Source organism: Callorhinus ursinus, unplaced genomic scaffold (assembly GCF_003265705.2).
Source record: "Callorhinus ursinus isolate GAN/ISIS: 27379988/994484 unplaced genomic scaffold, GSC_fseal_2.0 scaffold5, whole genome shotgun sequence".
Classification (NCBI taxonomy): Eukaryota; Metazoa; Chordata; class Mammalia; order Carnivora; family Otariidae; genus Callorhinus; species Callorhinus ursinus.
The window spans coordinates 41,755,294-41,769,791 of NW_027397067.1; the positions used below are offsets into that span (position 1 = coordinate 41,755,294).

The 14,498-nt window shown below is 36.4% G+C and overlaps 1 protein-coding gene across 4 annotated transcripts in view; it reads left to right on the forward strand.

The window, feature by feature from the left end:
* Window positions 1–10,847, forward strand: part of DPY19L4 (dpy-19 like 4) — a 67,341-nt gene extending 56,494 nt beyond the window's left edge. For all 4 annotated transcript variants that reach the window (XM_073892980.1, XM_025870846.2, XM_073892981.1 and 1 more), the window contains 2 exons: window positions 4,675–4,833; window positions 6,465–10,847. In XM_073892980.1, the coding sequence (XP_073749081.1) occupies window positions 4,675–4,833; window positions 6,465–6,629 (324 nt within the window). In that variant the 3' untranslated portion in view covers window positions 6,630–10,847. The remainder of the gene's footprint in view (window positions 1–4,674; window positions 4,834–6,464) is intronic.
* Window positions 10,848–14,498: the final 3,651 nt, after the last annotated feature.

Here is a 14,498-nt window from a genome sequence, read left to right on the forward strand (position 1 = left end):
TTGTATCTCTCTGATGATAAAAGATGTTGAGCACCTTTTTTTTTTAATTGAGCTCTATGAGTTCTTTATATATCTTGGGTGTTAACCTCTGAGCAGATACATGATTTGCAAATATTTTCTCCCATTCATTATGTTGCCTTTCATTTTGTTGATGGTTTTCTTTGCTATGCAGAAGTTTTACTTTGATGTAGTCCCACTTGTTTATTTTTGCTTTTGTTGTCAAATCCAAAAAAATCATCGCCAAGACCAATGTAAAAGAGCGTGCCGCCTGGGGCACCTGGGTGGCTCAGTCAGTCGAGTGTCTGGCTCTTGGTTTAGGCTGGGGTCATGATCTCAGGGTCCTGGGACTGAGCCCTGCATTAGGCTCTGCACTCAGTGGGGAATCTGCTTGAGGATTCTCTCTCTCTTCCCTCTCCGTTTGCCCCTCCCCCTGCTCTCTCTCTTTCTCTCTGAAATAAATAAATCTTTTTTTTTTTAAACATTTTATTTATTTGAGAGAGAGAATGAGAGAGAGAGAGCACGAGAGGGAAGAGGGTCAGAGGGAGAAGCAGACTCCCCGCCGAGCAGGGAGCCCGATGTGGGACTCGATCCCAGGACTCCAGGATCATGACCTGAGCCGAAGGCAGTCGCTCAACCAACTGAGCCACCCAGGTTCCCCTGAAATAAATAAATCTTTAAAAAATAAAAGAGTTGGGGTGCCTGGGTGACTCAGTCAGTTAAACAGCTGCCTTCAGTTCAGGCCATGATCCCAGGGTCCTGGGATCAAGCCCCACATCAGGCTCCTTGCTCAGCGGAGAGCCTGCTTCTCCCTCTCCCTCTGCCTGCCTCTCTGCCTACTTGTGCTCTCTCTCTCTCTGTCAAATAAATAAATAAAACCTTTAAAAAAAAATAAAAGAGTTTACCACCTATGTTTGCTTGTAGATGTTTTATGGCTTCAAGTCTTTAATCCATTTGAGTTAATTTTTGTGTATTGTGTACAATAGTGGTTCAGTTTCATTCTTTTTGCATGTGGCTTTGTAGTTTTCCCAGCATTGTTTATTGAAGAGATTGTCCTTTTCCAATTGTATTTTTCTGACTCCTCTGTTGTAAATTAATTTACCACGTATGTGTGGGTTTATTTCTGGGCTCTCTATTTTGTTCCATTGATCTATGTGTCTGTTTATCCTGAAACCATACTGTTTGGATTACTATAGCTTTGTAATATAGTTTGCAGTTAAAGAGCATGATTTCTCCAGCTTTGTTCTTTCTCAAGATTGCTCTGACTATTCAGGGTCTTTTGTGGTTCCATTCAAAATTAGGATTATTTGTTCCATTTCTGTGAAAAATGCCATTGGAATTTGATAGGGATTACGTTGAATCTATAGTTTGCTTTAGGGAGTATGGATATTTATTTAATTTTATTTTTTTTAAAGATTTTATTTATTTATTTGAGAGAGAGAGGCAATGAGATATAGAAAGCACCAGAGGGAAGAGGGTCAGAGGGAGAAGCAGACTCCCTGCCGAGCAGGAAGCCCGACGTGGGACTCGATCCGGGACTCCAGGGTCATGACCTGAGCCGAAGGCAGTCGCTTAACCAACTGAGCCACCCAGGCGCCCCTGGATATTTAAATAATATTAATTCTTCTAATCCATGAGCATAGAATATCTTCCCTTTCATCTGTGTCTTCTTTGATTTCTTTAATTTTGAGAAGTTTCTGAATCTGAATCTAGGAAGTTCTTACCTCCTAGTTATGAGAATTAGAGATAAATGCACCATGCCTAAAACATAGTAAACCTTAAATATTAGTTATTATTATGTTCTTATTTACTATTAAATTGTACATGCACACATACACACATAGAAACATAGAAGGTACAAAGAGGAGCTCAAAAGCAGGAACAATCAATTCTGCTTACAGAATCCAAGCCTTCATAAAGGGCATTCCATTGATCTGGGCTTTGAGGGATTAGTAGAAACATGTTTGGAAAAAGAATGCATATGATTCCAGGCTGAAAAAGTAACAGCTATGAAATTTGTATAGCCATGAAACTAGAAAATAAAATGAGGCCAAATTCTGAGGGACCTGGACTGTCCTGCTGAAGAATTTAGACTCACCCTTGAGGCGTTTGGGAGTTATCAAAGACCTTTAATAAACCTCGGAACGGAATGCTCAGATTTGTTGTAGAGACTTAATTACGGTCAGAGCAGAAAACAGACTGAAGCAGGGAGAGGTCAAAGATGAAGGGATCTACCTGGCGGTGATATACCTGAGAGGTAACCGCTGCCTTCGACTAGTGTTTTCTGTTACTTTGAAAGGGTAGAATCGCTCAGACAGAACATATATCATATATTCCTGAACTTTATTTCTTGTGGATTTCTTTGTTGTCTTACTATTAGTCTTTTCCTAATACAGAATTTCAGACTCACTTAAAGATTTTATTTAATTGACAGGGAGAGAGAGAGACAGCGAGAGAGGGAACACAAGCAGGGGGAGTGGGAGAAGGAGAAGCAGGCTTCCCGTGGAGCAGGGAGCCCGATGCGGGGCTTGATCCCAGGACCCTGGGACCATGACCTGAGCCGAAGGCAGACACTTAACCAACTGAGCCACCCAGGCGCCCCTAGGTCAGACTTTTAATTAGGTTCTAATTAAATTTAAACATTTTAGAGTTTTATGTTTTATGTGACTTGACTATGAGACTAGGCACCAGGAATACTGCTGAACATCCAACAATACACAGAACAGTCTCCCTCTGTCCCAACAAAGAATTATCCAGCCCAAAATGTCAGTAGTGCTGAGATTGAGAAACCCTATCTATCAGTGATGTTATTGCCATTGCAAAGAGGTGTTTTTTTTTTTTAATGCCCCATGAATATGTTACAGTTTCTCAAAATTTTAAAATAGAAATGTATGTGAAAAACAGTAAATAGATACAGGCTGGATAGAACTATTTCCATTGAAGCATATTTAAAAGTAAAATGAGGGAGAAATTTCCTCTTGGTTTATTAGCATTCTGTGCACCACAGAATATTCAGGTGAGTATCTCTGTCGTATTGGTGGACGTTGGACCGCAAGGTGCTGGATAGCCGGCAGCCCTAACATGTAGTAGATGGCTGCTGAGTATCAGATAGGTCGGGATGTTGTCCAGTCTAGATTTCAAATCTCAGTAGTTTTAGGGTATATAGTATGTGGTACTTTGGGCTGGACATTTGTGATTTTATTATTTTCTGAAGGATAGCAAGAGCTACTCCTATGTTAGCATTTCAGAAGAACTGAAAAACCTTATTACTTAATAAGATCCAGAACTTACTATCTAATAAGGTCAGCAGACTTGTAATGAAAAACACTATGGAATCAAGACATGAGTTTTATTTTATTTTCTTTTATTTTTATTTTAATGATTTTATTTATTCATTTGACAGAGAGAGAGCACAAGCAGGGGGAGCAGCATAGGGAGGAGAAGCAGGCTCTCTGCTGGGAGGGAGCAGGGATCCCAGTGCGTGACTCGATCCCAGGACCCTGGGGTCATGACCTGAGCCGAAGGCAGACGCTTAACCAACTGAGCCACCAGGCTCCCCAAGACATGAGTTTTAAGCATTCTTGCTCATTCAGTATTTTGTGACAGTGGTCAAATTATGTTTAACCTTGCTGATTTTATCTCCTGTATAAATGAGTATGAAATACTCTGTACATGGTAATAAAAATTGTAGAAACTATTATAACTCAATAATAAAAAGACAAGCCAATTAGGAAATGAGCAAAAGCCCATTTGCAGCAATGTGGATGAATCTTCAAGGCATTATGCTAAGTGAAAGAAGACAAAGATAAATAACTATATGATATCTCTTACATATGGAACCTAAAAAAGCCAAACTCATAGGAACAGCCAAAAACAAAGAAACATAGAAATAGTAGAGTCATGGTTACCAGGGGCTGGAGGGTAGGGGAATGGGGAGATATTGGTCAAAGTGTACAAACTTCCGGTTATCAGATGAGTAAGTTCTGGGGATCTAATGTACAGTATGGTGATTATAGTTAACAATACTGTATTTACATTCTTGAAAGTTGCTAAGAGAGTAAATCTTAAATGTTCTCATAAAAAAAAAAAAGAAATGGGGGTGCCTGGGTGGCTCAGTCGGTTAAGCGTCTGCCTTTGGTTTGGGTTGTGATCCCAGGGTCCTGGAATTGAGCCCTGCGTCGGACTCCCTGCTCTGCGGGGAGCTTGCTTCTCCCTCTGCCTGCCACTCCCCCTTCTTGTGCTCACGCTCTCTCTCTGTCAAATATATAAATAAAGTCTTTAAAAAAGGAAAAAAAGAGAAATGGTAATAATGTGACACAATGGAGGTGCCAGCTAATGTTAGGGTAAGTAAGCAAGCATTTTGCAACATTTAAGTGTGTCAAACCAATACATTGTACACCTTAAACTTGCAGAATGTTATGTGTCAATTATATCTCAATAAATCTGGGGGGAATATGGCCAAAGGACTTGAAGGGACATATCTCCAAAGAAGATATACAGTGGACAGTGAATGAATTATGAATATAAGCTTCTTGAGGGAAGGAATCAAGTCTTAGTGAATATCTTTATTTTCCATAGATAGTGCTTAATACTAACTCATAGTAGATGCTCAATGTATAGTTTCAAATAACAAGTTTTAAATGTTTTAAAATTACTGTTTTAATTATATTCTTTCAGATCTATCAAATCTATTCAAAGCGATCTGCTGAGGATATTTATAAAATACTGACATCCTACAAGGCTAATTACCTAATTGTAGAGGATGCTATCTGCAATGAGGTGGGAACCATGAGAGGCTGTAGGGTGAAAGATTTATTAGACATTGCAAATGGCCATGTAAGTAACCATTTGAGAGGATCTTTTTGACAAAAAATGACTTTTTTAAACTTTTACTCATCAAACTTTATTTCTAGAACTTAACTAAGAATATAATTAAAAGTTATATAACAGTGGGGGAGTGCATTAAAAGTAGTTTGAAGTATTTTTTCAATGTACAGAAGAAAATTTGGGCATTTTTGCAGAAAAAAATAATTTGACCAATACCTGGGTTCCTTATTCGTTTCCTATACTTGTTCATGTCCCACATTTATGTGCAGAAAATGGCATAATTTGATTTGAATGATTATTTTACCTTTTTATAATAATCTAAAGAGCAGCTGGTTACATTGTCACATTATTATGTTGAGAATTTTCTGATAATTTGATCCATAGCTAGAAAAATTGCTTACTAAATTATCACAGTCTCTGATAGCCACAAAAATTAGTGTATTCAGAGCTACTTTGGTTTTTAGGATTTAGCTGTATTTTAATTTTTCAATGATTTTGGCTGTTTTACCAAGCTTTTTTACTTCTCAGCCTGCAATGTATACATGATATATCTGACAACTAAAAGAAGGACAGGGGAGCTTGTATATCTGGTAATTAGTGTTGTCTGGAATGGGTGCCTTTAGTCCTGGGAAAGTTGGGGTTGGATGACCTTGGAAGAATTTCATCTGGCCATTCTGAGTTGACATGCATGTTCCAGTCAGGTTGCAGCCAAGATTTTTTCTATCTCTTCCTAAGTAATAGCTCTTTCTCTTATTGTCCCAGACCAGTTTGGAGGTGAGAAATGAGTTTTTCTGATTTCCTCCTTTGTCTTTCTTCATGACCCCTTCATCCTGTCATATAAACGTATTCTGTGTTCTGCTGCATGTATTTTGAATTTTCTCTGTTGGTACTTGATATCTGTGATCTTTGGCCTAATTGGTGACAAAATGGAATTTTACTAAACATCAGGTATTCAGTAATTACTGCTGTGTTGCTACCTGCTATCTGGGGCCTTTTAATTCTGATCTTGGCTATCTCTCTGCTCCCTTTAAAAGATCGAATTATTTCTTCTTTCATGTAATACCAGGCATGGACTTAAAGCTACTCCATCTTTTTACTCTAAAAGTTGGTTCTCTGACATCTTTCCTAAGCATTAGAAGAATGTTTACTATTTTAGTATAGAAAACCCTTCAAGCTAGTTAAGCTATCTTAGTGAACATCGTTAAGGTAAGAATGTAAAGGTTTGCACTGGATAAGTCACAAAAACTTGCTTACTAGGTAATTGTGAGTCATTTCTACATGAGGAGAAAACTTTGAATATATATTAAGAATATGTCCATTTCTCAATCTTAGTAGGCTCTATGATAAGTCAGAGGAATGATAATGGACTAGGGAGATAGTCTTCCATATTTGAGGATTTTAAAATCTTTTTGAAAATCAGAAACACTTTATACTGGTCTCAATCCCAAGGGCAAGCTGAAGAGTTTAATGGAGATGGTGACTCTCTTATAAAGAGAGTTCTAGATTTGCTAAACAGTGTGAGATAGTCCATGTGTAGCAATAATGTATTTTTTATATAAATATAGTCACTTGTACATTGATTGTGTTTCTCCTATAAACTTCATAGCCTTTTTAATAATGTGTTTCCTATCTTTTGATAGGTGGTTTGCGAAGAAGGTGACAAGTTAACCTACTCAAAATATGGGCGATTTTGTCATGAGATCAAAATTAACTATTCTCCATATGTGAATTATTTCACTAGAGTATACTGGAACAGATCCTACTTTGTATATAAAGTCAACACTGTGATATCCTTTCAGTCTTGAAAGATAGCAGAGCCTTCATTTCAAAGACTTCCATCACTTGAAATAAAATGTGATTTTCTTCTTACCTACATGGTGTCTTCTAGAAATCAGAGTATGGACATTTGAAATGTTGCTGCTGCTTTTTCCCTCCTGCTGTTAACTGGATTCAGAGTTCTGCAGGGAGTAGAACATCAAGCATTACTGTCCTTTGGTAAAATGTCAAATCTACCACTCTGTAATATTCTGGTCAGGTGTTTTCCTTATACAATGTCACATGGTCTTTAAAGACTTTATCTTCTCAACTGTTATAAAATTGTCCTCATAAATCTTCATTCTGTCATAACATAGGTCTTGAATTTGAATATGTTCAAGGTCAGAGTATATTTCTCAAACATAACATTTAATAAATATGTCATTTAATGTCATATAATTATAGACTAGAAGGAAGGAACTCTTCTTACCCTCAAGACAGTTTCTGAAGGTATTTCATGGTTTATAATAGAATTGAGATATTATAATATTACTAATTTAAATGTTAGCTGAAAATATGTGACATTTAAATTAAAATTTGTTAACTGTATAAAGGAATGTGATTTTGAAGGATGTACATAAAGGTATATCCAGATTTTCCATGATTTGCTTTCATCTGCTGCTTATATAACTGTGCACTTTCTTAGTAAAATATAGTACATGGTATTGCATTTTATTTTACAACTATTAAGTGGTTAACTTTTTTCACTTATGCCCATAAATTTAATACCAATTTAATCATGATAAAACAGTAACTCTTGTTACCTAAATATTTTTTAAAACAGATATTTAAAAGAATGTTCAGGTTTTTAAAAGATATGGAATGGGGTATACAGTCTATTCATATACTTTATACTGAAGTATTAAGTGAAAAATTAAATCTTTATCAGAATAAGAATATTCTGATACTAATGACTAAAATGACATAACACCAAAATGAACAATTTCTGGAGATGGGGCAGATGCTATTAAAAATACTTATACATACAGGTATGTTTATTATAAAACACAGTGCTATTATTTATGAAACTATGGTACAGTCTTCAACATTAAGAACAAAATGACAAGAACAAAATGACAGTTATTATAAAATTCACAACACAGTTTCACAACCTAAATGCTACGTTCCTTTAGGGTAAGTGTTTTCATATTTTTAATTATTTATTAAAAGAAATTCTTAAATGATTAGTTGGGCTGTATAAAGAGATTTGGGATAGATGTATCATTTTAATAAGACAGGATGCATGTTTAATTTTACCTTACACATGTTTAGTGAGCAGATTTTTAAAATTTTCACTTGTTAGAGTGCTGTAAAAATTATAATTTCAATACTCTAAATTACTACATTAGAAGGGAGCATCTTTTCATTAACTTTATTTTCTGTATTTTTTTTTTTTTTAAGTACAAAAGCACATGCATTCTTAGATTAGCTCTAGGATGTTTTGCTTTATTGGAACTTCAGAATAATTGTTTGATGGCAGTGTCATATATCTGGTGCACTAGTTTTATTGGTTCTCATTTCATGCTTTTTATATAATTTTTAACAATTATATTAACATAGTTAAAGGCAGGGCATTTCAGGTTCTCTATACATCTTAATAGTGAGTCACTAGTATTTAGCTTCAAGCCTTATGAAAACATTACTGTGGGGACGCCTGGGTGGCTCAGTCGGCTAAGTGTCTGCCTTTGGCTCAGGTTGTGATCCCAGAGTCCTGGGATTGAGCCCCACGTCGGGCTCCCTGCTGAGCAGGGAGTCTGCTTCTCCCTCTCTCTCTGCCTCTCCCCCTGCTTATGCTCTCTCTCTCAAATAAATTGATAAAATCTTAAAAAGAAAAATATGACCGTAGTTACCTAAGTGTACAGCGAATAGTCACCTGGTAGTCCTTGTGATCAGAGCATGTAAAACATTGCAATTTCAAAGTCAGCTTGCATATTTTGAAAGGAAAATAGAATAACTTATGTAGCATGAAATATTTAATTGAATTTTTATTGATTTATATTATCAAATATGCTGAATTAGTTTTGATGTGTGTTTTTTGTTTTTAGCTTTTGACATATACGTATTAGTTGCTTTTGCTTCTGTCAACTTATTTCTTAAATAGATTTGGAGAAACTTTTAATTTTTTAAAATGATAAATATTCAGTCAGCATCAGTTGAAAAGGAAAATGTAAGCTTTATTACAGAAGTGATAATATTGGATATGAGAGATTAGCTTACTTCTATTTTAACTGTAGTTAAAACAGTAGTAGTAGAAAATTGACTGAGGAGCATTTAATTAATTTTCTCACTTATTTGTAGAGTAACAAATGATTAAAAATTCTGTAAGTAATTCCATTTGGGTAATTTACAGTTGTTAGATTTGACAATAAAAATCTATGAAAGGAGCAAAGTTTATGGTTTTAGGATGGAAGGAATTTCTCAAAGAAATACAAAACATACTTTGCCCTTGATGTTGCAGAACCATTGAAATAAGTGCCTTAACTTCTGTTTACTTTTTATTTTTCAAAAAAATATTATGGACTTTTTTCCTTTCTGTAAGAAGATTTTCGTATCTTTTTCCTCATCATTAAGCACAGAGGAAGACTCCTCACTATGCTATTTTCAGTATTAACTTTAATTCATTAATAAGCAAATCTTTGATAAGGGTACCAGTGGGATTTCTAGCCTGCTAAATTTATTGAGCTTCCCAAATGCCAAACAATCTAACAAATAAAACTTAATTGATAAGGTATATGATATTGACTCTGTGCTGGTTTATATTTTTTTCCAACTTTGGCGCCTATAACTTGGTGCTTTTTGTTAGACTAGTAGGATTTTACAGCCTAGGGAGTATGCATTGTACTTCAGAACTAACTTTTTTCTTCATTACTTTTTGTGTACATAGACAAGGATAGACATATATATAAAAACAGCATGTTTTTTCAGGACATTAACCCAAACCACCAGGTAGCCTCACTGTTGTGGCCCTCTTCCATGTACTCCAGATCGATTCAAGGAGAAGCAGAAATGGAGGTCAAAGTGTGTTATAAGTTGGGGCTGGAAAATAATGCTTTAAAAAAGTAGGTTATTAATTTCTTGAAGGGCACAGTGAATAGCCTAGCCATCTTACTAAACTGTTTTGTTTTTGAAAAATCACTTGTTTTTTGGTCCTTTCTATTTTTGAACTGTTAAAACATTTTATTGCCTCTAGTGGATAGATAAAAGTAGTGCCTCTCTTTATAAAATTGATGGGGTTTCTAAAAGTTGTATGTAAGTCAAACATTTTGGTAAATTTATTTTAAATGCATGAATATTTAAAGATCATGTGTTATGAATATTCTGTATATTTAAGAACCTTTTGTAAAGCAAATAACTACTTCCTAATTTACATCCCAATATATTCTTTCTTCATTTGTCCACTTTTTAAAATATATAGGCTCTATTGTTGCTATTTGCTAATAGTTTTAGACCCCAATATGTATTGAAATTACAATTTTGAAAAGTTGCAAGTAAAATTGAACAATTTCTTATTAAAATAATAACTCATTATTAACTTTTTGAATGTTTAGAGTTAACACTTTAAATAAAATTAGATGTGAAACTTGCAAAGAATATATTTGATCCAACTATTTTCCATCCATTAAGGTTTCTAAACATTATACTTACTTGTTTTCTGTAATAAAAAGGGTCATTTAAGCACCAGATTTGCCAAATTTACCATAAAGTCATCTTTGAATTGTTTGCTTATGTCCCTTAGAATTGGCAACATTTTGTCTGACTTCTGTAATTCTGTGTGCAGTTCTATGAGAGATACCCTGAACATCTGGCCACAATATTTAGTGGATTAATGGTATCAGATAGAAACATGCATTCCAAACTTCTAGTCTGAAATATCTCATGAATAACTTTTTTATATTTTAAGTTAATAGCTTTGTACAGCTATTTAGCAAAGGTGAATATAGCTGCTTTTATGTATGTTGACTTCTGAATCATATCTGTAACAATGTATAACAGATTAAATGTGTTCCTCCTGTACTCAAGTTCCCTCTTTGCAAAAGAATAAAAGTTAATTTCAATAAATATAAATCCTTTAAAAGAGTTGGGTTATAAACTAGTTTACTTCAGATTTTGTAACATTAAATGTACTTTTATCAAGAATGAAATTATTTATTTCATGCTTAATTACACTCCTTGTTTTGTTTCTATAATAAAACTTTTTAGAATTTTAAGTTGTCTTTTATTTATATATGTGTCTTTTTTGTTGTAGCTTTAATGAGACATAATTTATATACCATTCAATTCACCCATTTAAAGTTTACAATTTGACAGTTTTTAGTATATTGAGTTGTACAGTTATCACCATGATTAATTTTAGAACATTTTTATCACCCCAGAAAGAAACCCCATACCTTTGGCTGTCATCCTTAGGCAACTCTTACTAATATACTTTCTGTGTCTATATTTGCCTATTCTGGACATTTCACATAGATGGACTCATGATATATGGTCTTTTGTGACTGGCTTCTTTCATTTAGCATAACATTTTCAAAGTTTATTCATGTTGTATGTATCTTTTTTTATCACGAAATATTCCATTGTATGGATGTACCACATTTTGTTTATCCATTCATCATGGTGGATGTTTGGGTTTCCACTTTTTGGCTGTTATGAACAATGCTGCTATGAACACTTGTGTACAAATTTTGGAGTAGATATAGGTTTTCATTTTTCTTTTTTTTTAAGATTTTATTTATTTATTTGAGAGAGAGAGAGAATGAGAGATAGAAAGCACGAGAGGGAAGAGGGTCAGAGGGAGAAGCAGACTCCCCGCCGAGCAGAAAGCCTGATGCGGGACTCGATCCCAGGACTCCAGGATCATGACGGGAGGTGAAGGCAGTCGCTTAACCAACTGAGCCACCCAGGCGCCCCGGTTTTCATTTTTCTTGAATATATGTCTAGGAGTAGAATTTCTGGGTTATATGATAACTATGGTAAATGAGGAACTGCCAGACTGGTTTTCAAAATGGCTGTACCACTTTAACAATCCCTGCAACAATGTATGAGGTTTCCAGTTTCTCCCTATCCTTGTCAACACTTGCTTATTACCTTGCTTCTTGGTTGTAGCCATCCTACGGGATGTGAGTGGTATATTACCACATTTCAATTATGGCTAATGATGTTGAGCATCTTTTTATGTGCTTACTGGCCATTTGTATATTTTCTTTGAAGTAATGTTCATTCAAATTCTTTGCCCATTTTTTTCAAAAATTGGGCTGTCTTTTTATTATTGAATTGTAAAGGTCTTTATTCTAGATATAAGTCGCTCATAAGATACATGATTTGAGGGGTGCCTGGGTGGCTCAGTTGTTAAGCGTCTGCCTTTGGCTCAGGTCATGGGCCCAGGGTCCTGGGATCGAGTCCCACATTGGGCTCCCTGCTCGGCGGGAAGCCTGCTTCTCCCTCTCCCACTCCCCCTGCTGTGTTCCCTCTCTTGCTGTGTCTCTCTCTGTCAAATAAATAAAATCTTTAAAAAAAAGAAAGAAAAGATACATGATTTAGAAATACTTCCTTCCATTGTTTGGGTTTGATTCACTTCCTTGGTAGTGTCCTTTGAAGCACAAATGCTTTTAATTTTGATTTTATTGTTAATCACATTTGATGTTATTGATAGAGCATTTAAAAAAATATTTTAAAGAGCGGGGAGGGGGCAGCTAAGGGAGAGAGAGAACCTCAAGCAGACTCTATGCTGAGCTTGGAGACCCATGCAGGACTTGACCTCAGGACCCTGAGATCATGGCCTGCGCTGAAATCAAGAGTTGGATGCTCAACCAACTGAGCCACCCAGGCACCCCGATATAGCATTTTTACTATGATGTGTTTGAAGTAGATCTGCATGTATCCTACTTGGGGTTTGTTGAGCTTCTTGGTTATATACATTAAGAATTTTCTTTAAATCCAATTTGCAACTTCTTATATTCCTATTATACATATGTTGGTGTGTTTAATGGTAACCCATATTTCTCTTAGGCTCTGTTCAATTTTCTTCATTTTTTTCCTTCGTTCTTTGAATTGTATAACCTCTATCAATCTATCTTCAAGTTTGCGAATTCTGTCAGTTCAAATCTACTTTTGAGCCTTTTGAAATTTCCATTTGTGTGTGTGTGTGTGTGGGTGGGCGTTTGCACATGCACGGGTGCCTATTCCATTTTTATCTCTATTGATGTTCTCTGTTTATAGTAACTGGATCATAGTCCCCCTCCCATCCCCTGGAGCTTGTTATTATAGTTGGCTTCTTTATTTCCTTAGTTTTGGCTGTACTATTTTAGTGATGTCTGTTTCCTCCGCATTATGGCGCCTCTGATGTTGGTCCTCAGACATCACTGCCTTGAGCATGTACACAGTCACCCTGGGGTGACAGTGGTTTTAACAGGGCTCCTTACTGTCTCTTTCCTTGATCTTATTCAGCTGTGAAACTCTACTAGTCAGCCCTTGATTGTTCTATTGTTTTCAACAATCCCCTGGGGCATAAATTGCTCCACAACCTGATCCAATGAAATCCTGTCTACTTTGAAGGGGTAGTTTTGGCAGGGACAACCCATGATTGTGGTTCGTTCTAATGCCAAGAAGGCTCTTCTTTGCTGTCTCTTTCCCTGCTTGCCTCTGGTAAACTATATGGGCTATGATTTAGCTTGTATCTTTTATGAAGCTACCAGCTTCTTAATTGCTTCCCACCAAAATCTGTGGTTTTGATTACCCTTAAGCTTGAACTTCCCTACACTCTGTTTCAAATAAAGGCACTTCTTTTGGAGATACCTGTGGAGCTCTCTGTTTCACATCCTGGTTTTCTCTGTAGACAAAAATCACTGAGCCACAGTTCTGGAGCCTGGAGTGGAGGCAGAGTTACGGGTCTCAGTGGCCCTCCTATGTTAGGAGCAGGCTTCTGGGTAGAGATGATAGCCTCTCTGCTCTGGCCGTGGCTCTTCCAGTTTGGAACCTTCACCCTACAAATTAGCTGGGAAGAGAATGACCAGTGTGCCATGCCTGAGATAGAGTCTCCCCTCTTAAGAGTGGGGGCTGGTAGTGATGAGAGAAAAACTCTTTAAAGGCCTAGTACACAAGGGAAACCATTTTAGATTTCCTTCTAAGTCAATATGACTGTCTATAAACTTTGTTCAAAACCAAAAGCCTGATTTGTGGCCTAGCACATATGCATTGTACATCTGCTTTGTGAACGAGCAACGTAAAGGAAAACAATCTTGTCCTTGAGCTATCTATCGACCAATGTTACTAGTCCCAGCATTCCTTTATGATAAAACTTGTGATTCCTGCCTGTATGCTAACCTATAATCTTTTGAGCTTTTACAAGATGTGAAAAAGTATATGACCCTGTGAAAACTGTTCATTTTCAAGAACACTTTCTTTCTTTCTTTCTTTTTAAGACTTTAAGTAATTTCTCCACCCAACATGGGGCTCAAACCCACAACCCGGATGATCATGACTTGCATGCTTCACTGACTGAGCCAGCCGGGCACCCCCAGAACACTTTCTTCTCTGTGAAGAGTGTTTCCTGGGCAGCTGTGCTAACTTGGGCTCTAATAAAATTCTTTTTTCTTTTAGAGATTCTAAAAGGTTTTTTCAAGTTGTGTTGACCAGTGAAAGAAGGTAACCCCTAACCCCTTGGCCTCACTTGCTTGAAATTTAGGCTTTGCAACACATGGCTGGGAGAAAAAAATTTAGGTGGCCTGCCCCTCCCAGAAAGGTACTGTAGCCCTCAACAGGGCACTGAGTGGGAGAGGTAGCCCTGTATCCTTGTCTGTACCCACCTGGAGTGTATTTGCTATCATGCTGAGCTGAGGGGTGGGGGTAAGGGGGTGGATAGT